At 39.2% G+C, this 5,484-nt stretch overlaps 1 protein-coding gene across 1 annotated transcript in view; it reads left to right on the forward strand.

Annotated features, from left to right (window-relative positions):
* The window catches only part of LOC109463173 (ALK tyrosine kinase receptor-like), a 30,871-nt gene that overhangs the window by 4,983 nt on the left and 20,404 nt on the right, over positions 1 to 5,484 (forward strand). Inside the window, 8 exon segments of the mRNA XM_019759887.1 lie at positions 673 to 690; positions 1,881 to 2,000; positions 2,271 to 2,427; positions 3,023 to 3,084; positions 3,086 to 3,206; positions 3,961 to 4,050; positions 4,786 to 4,941; positions 5,301 to 5,399. Of these exon segments, the coding sequence (XP_019615446.1) occupies positions 673 to 690; positions 1,881 to 2,000; positions 2,271 to 2,427; positions 3,023 to 3,084; positions 3,086 to 3,206; positions 3,961 to 4,050; positions 4,786 to 4,941; positions 5,301 to 5,399 (823 nt within the window).

Here is a 5,484-nt window from a genome sequence, read left to right on the forward strand (position 1 = left end):
AATACACAGCATGACAGTATAACACAGCTGAGAAGCAAGTTGATCGCAAGATCAATGCCACCCCATTATTTTCACCATAATCAAAAAGGCTTTTAAGGAACCATGTTCTGTCTTGGTAAGATACGAGCACTGTCAAAGGTGCCATCTTAAATTATATGATAACACAAGAGAAGCATTCCAGTCCATACTTCCAGAGACTAATGGACACAATGTTACTTAGAGGAGATATTGCTAAGGACTGGGAGATTATGAGACCTTTTGAGTGGCCAGGAAAGAAATTTCCCCAAAAGACACTTTTTAACATTCCTTTTTTTCATCCCAATTCATTGAAGGCCCTACCTTTCAATCTGTTCATGTTCTTACAACTGTGAGCATAATTCCACTTTGATTAACACCGGTCATTGGTGACAATAATTGTATTGCCTCTGTCATGGGAGTGAGGCAATAAGCTTGCTGTGAGGCAATACGCCTGTTGTCATTTGTTTGTGGTCTCATCAATGCATCAATTTCAATTACTAGTGTTTGCTACACAGAGGTACATGTATGATCACAATGCACATCCACCTCATACTGGGCTTTTCTGGAGAGGGAATTGTGTGCATGGAAATTCTATTATGTTGTTGCTAATCAAAGTTAATTTCCTTTTGATCCTATTGCCACTCTTGTAAGCAGATGGGAAAATTTGTCAATGTAAGTACTTGATATCAGATCTATCATGTGTATTATTACTCGTGAGAAAACTAATATGTAAATCTGCAAAGAAAAGGACTGTGTGCTTCATGCACCTTACCCAGGGAAACTACATGTATGTCATATGTTTGAAAAAATGTTCTGTTTCACCTATCTAACATATGTCAAATCAACTTATTGTTGATCGAGTTAAGCACTTCTCAACCACAAGAAAACTGGACAGGATTTATGTAGCTGGCGTGTAAAACCACCAAATTGGTCTATGCAAAATACAGCAGTCATGTTATGAATGGCAAAAACAAGTATCTTGAGAATGACATCAGGATCTCATGTATCAGTCACTAATATGTTTTTTATAGCCTCAATTAAGTGACAGTAGTATCCAGCTGCTGCTGGCTTGGAGGCATTCTCTCCAGGAAAAGGAGCCTGCTACTGAATTATTGATCTTACCACTAATTGGGTGTTACCAAATTGTTAGAATATTGACTGTATATACCACAGATGTTTTCTCGATGAAAAATGATGTAGTGGGGACATGGATTTTGGATAAACATGAAAGACAAGCACCTGCAGCAGAACTTCCTGTCTTGTCATATATCAATGCCCCCATCAACCCATGATCTTTGTGAAATCAGACTTGCGGTCTCTTTCATTGTAATTGTAGTTAGAATCAAGGTAACATGAATTGCATGCCTTTGGACATTTTGCCCACACAAACAAGCTAAGGCTGAATGGAAATGTGTAACCTAAGGAGACAGTGCTAAAGGGCATTCTGCATTTTAGGGGCTTTTTACCTCCCATTCCATCTTCATACAAGACAACTGGGCCCTTTAGAACACAAAATGATCTCTATCAAGACCTAACCATAATCCTAACACTAACATGTCATGGAAAAACTGTGCCATGTCATTTCACTGCATGCAATGAAACTTGAAGGTGTGGGCACATTTTTCAAATACATACCACTAGATCAGATTAAAGCCATGAGTAGTATCATAAAGTAGAATTATAATAAATTACAAATCTTAAATCTACATGTTGCACATTTAGTACTGTGAATGTGATAATATGCAACTGTGCCCTTATAGTATTCTGCATAGTCCTGCAAATTGAACTTTTAGCCCTCTATTATGTTAATGTATTGATATATCCCGAGTGTAAATGCTGACTTAGCATACCATGTGTTCCAGGGCACTCGTTTGATTGCTCCCTACTGCGAGGGAAAAGTTCCAGATGATATAGATGAAAAGAGATTTTCTCAAGTTGCTGGAGGTGGAGGGGGTGGAGGAGGCGCATCTTATGTCTTTAAGGTTACTACAACTTCAATAGTGTTGGGTTCTTCAAAGTGTGTCACATCAAGATTTACTAAGTAGTACACTCATATTCTCAGTCTGGTACTTATTCTGGGAACTCTGTCCAGACAACGACACTGCAAAGGTGGAAATGAAGAATGCAATTAAAGATGTCCAAAATATCAGAATTCAAACAAGCAAGATGAGGATCCTTTATGAACAATTCTCACAATGTACAAGATACAATTTAGAATAAATCTTAGCTCAAGACTTTCTGACCTGTTCCAGGTGAATGCAGCGACTGGTGAATACATTCCGCTGATTGTAGCAGGAGGAGGAGGTGGGAAGGCCTACCGCCAGTCTGCTGAACACGACCCCTTCCCATTCACATGGGATTGCGAATGCAACACATCATGGAAAAGGCACAAATGGTCTGACTGGATTTGCAGGTTTGTCCAATGGCATGCACTTAGCTTTGAATTTGTTCAATGAAAATGAAATGTGAAGAAAGATTACTTGTTTCAGTTTTTTTAGCTTTAGGGCATTCCCTTAAGAATGGAGGTGGTAGTTTCTTAGATTTTCTGATTATTTTCAATACCCTTTGTTGATTGCAAAGATGCAACAGTTATGTTTTTTATAATAGAGATTTAAAGTTTGTTTTTTAGAAGGTTTTGTAAAAATTGTTACACTTTATTGTAAGATGGAGTACATCATTGCTCAAAATTGTGAAAAGGTTAAAAATGTATGGGGAAATGGGGAAAGCTTCATTGCTAAGTTGGTTACATAATGTTTGCAAACCATGTCAACGGTTTTATTTTTATATTTGTCTTTACATGTCTTTACCTTTATTTTGTATGTATATTGTTTTTATCACTATTGAACCTTTTTTGAAATGAAATAAATATAATCATAAAAAAAAGAATGGTGACTCAGAGACATAAAGATGGTGAGACATAACATCATTAATTCTGGCAGCTGATACTAACCTTGAGAGAAAGGAGTGAGCAGGTGGTAAAAGCTGAATGGTTTTGGTACTCCAGGTGGAGGAGGGGGTTGGAATGACACCACAAAACAGCTGCAGGGGGGCAGATCCCTTGTGGAGGGGGGGGCGTGGTGGAATGGCCTGCCCAGAAGCCATCAAGTCCCTGGGATGGAGCACGTCCGGAGGATTTGGTGGTGGTGGTGGTGCGTGCACAGCTGGCGGTGGTGGCGGTGGATACACAGGTACATGTATACATAGCTGCAATGTTTACGCAATTCAGCCCATGGTTGCAAGGTGCAACATACTCTATAGTCCAACATTGTACTGTTTTAGTTGTAAATAATAGAGAGCTCATATCCTACACACTTTCAGACTCATACCTGTACGAACCTTTAGCATCATAGTTTTGTGATGTGCTGTTTTATGCTATTTTTAGTACTCAGGCTAATGAGATAAAGCATGAACCGGTTCAGCCTAAATACCTCAAACGACCTCAACCGACCTCAACCAGCTGCAGGTCTAATATGCAGTGTACATGGGCTATTAACGCTCAGGATACATTGTCTATGCGATTATGAATATTTGCAAGTTTTTCCATGTTATAACTTCTGATAGATTGTAACCATATGGAGTCTAGTCGCAAATGTTTAGAAGCATTAGGTTATCGACTTAAATAGCAAAATAAATAGCAAAATATCCGCCCCCTAGTATTGACTAAATTCACTGCCGGAAACATGCCCCTAATTCTCCTCCCTAATTGCAGAGAGGATAAAAACTCAGAAGGTTTGGTAACCAGGCTGATATGTTCAATGAAGTACCAAATTCTTCATTTCATTTATTTATAATGTAGCTATGTATGTTTGATTACTTGTTTATAAATATGTAATGATATGGGCCTTTGAGTCAGAAGTAAAGAATGAAAGAAAGAAATGAATTAAATTAAATTAATTTCTCCTTTTGCAGTCTGTAGAATTGACTTCACTGTTGACTTTTCAGGTGGGGATGCACACAAGACAAACAATCTTCAGGGTGACGGCTATGGAGGGTACTCCTACATGAGTCAAGATGTCAAGCTTAATCTACCAGGTATGAAACCAGAGGGGTTCGTCAAAGGAATCCCATTACAAATCTGGCCATGATGTCTCCGTATCTTCATATCACTGTGTAATGTCTGTATTTTGTACAGTATGTTGAATACGTGCAAGTTTCATGTTGTGTGTTACATGATTTTGGGCTGTGTTCATGCACATATGATTAATTTTATTGGACATGTTAGTTTTGTTTGTTATGTGTTTTGCAATTTGTGCACAGACCTGACACACCACCCTCATGATTTGTTCATCAGAGATGGCAGAAAAAGCAGCCTGGGGTGGCATTATGTAAGTTAGTAAAATCATGGGCATCATAATACCCCTGGTTCTGTTTGGCACATAATTTGGCCTTCTCAATGCTCCACAGTAAAATCTGCCTTCATCGTCCATGTACTTACAGTATCAGCAGAGCTGCAGTGACATCATCCAAAGTTGGGGTGCATGTTCTGCATGAAGACAAGCTTTGTACTTGGGACAAAACAAAGAGCTCACGCTTCACTTGATTGCCTAGAGAGTGTGGCCTTCATCCTTCTACTATGTTTGTGCAGACTATACAGTATTGTTTTTTGTCCTGGTCCCGTATTCATGACTGCATGTTTTCAAGTATAACTCCACTTGGGCAGGTACCCTTCAGTCTTGCTGTAACTGACACTGACAAGTTACATGTTCCAGTGTTTTCCCCCATTTCATTATCTTGAGCTTGGTTAACCTAACCTGTTCTTCCTTCCAGGGGTTCAACGTGGTGATGGAGAGGTCCTGATTGAGGTCAGCATGCACTGTGATGAGTGCGAGTACGAATGCTATGACCTTGATCCTAAGAACAAGAAGTACAAATGTGCCTGTCCGCCGTACACAGAGCTGGGCGAGGATGGCAGATCATGTCTCCGTGAGTTTCATGCTAATTTATCTATTCATTTAAAACCACTACAAACCACATCATGAAATAAGGCAGGACATGCTTGTATGAGTTTCATGTTATGTATTCATACCATACCACTACATAATGCAATAATAAGAAGTATGGATTGATTGTTAAAAGTTTAGTAGACTTTTACGGGCAGAATAGACTGTTCTGTTTTATTGGCCTTTCATTATAGCTGCACATGCTGCTTCAAATTATTTACTGTAAATTGATTTGATTGTAAATCTAAAGTATAGAAACAGGCTCATAGAAATGAGGAAAACTTTTTGTTATACTACAGTAAATACGTACTGGGTATACAGTTTGTTTCTAATTATACTCAGGCTTTTTATGTGAAGACCCTGGCACTCCAAGAAATGGCCAACGGGTCCCTGCAGGGGACCTCCTCTCTGCTGAATGGTACAACCCTGGAGTATTCTTGCAATAAGGGATACTACCTCTCAGGACCAAAAACCATCACCTGTACTAGCGATGGCAGCTGGACCCCTGGAAATAATCAGCAATGTC

The sequence above is a fragment of the Branchiostoma belcheri genome, unplaced genomic scaffold, assembly GCF_001625305.1.
Source record: "Branchiostoma belcheri isolate BF01 breed outbred unplaced genomic scaffold, Haploidv18h27 scaffold123, whole genome shotgun sequence".
Lineage (NCBI taxonomy): Eukaryota > Metazoa > Chordata > Leptocardii > Amphioxiformes > Branchiostomatidae > Branchiostoma > Branchiostoma belcheri.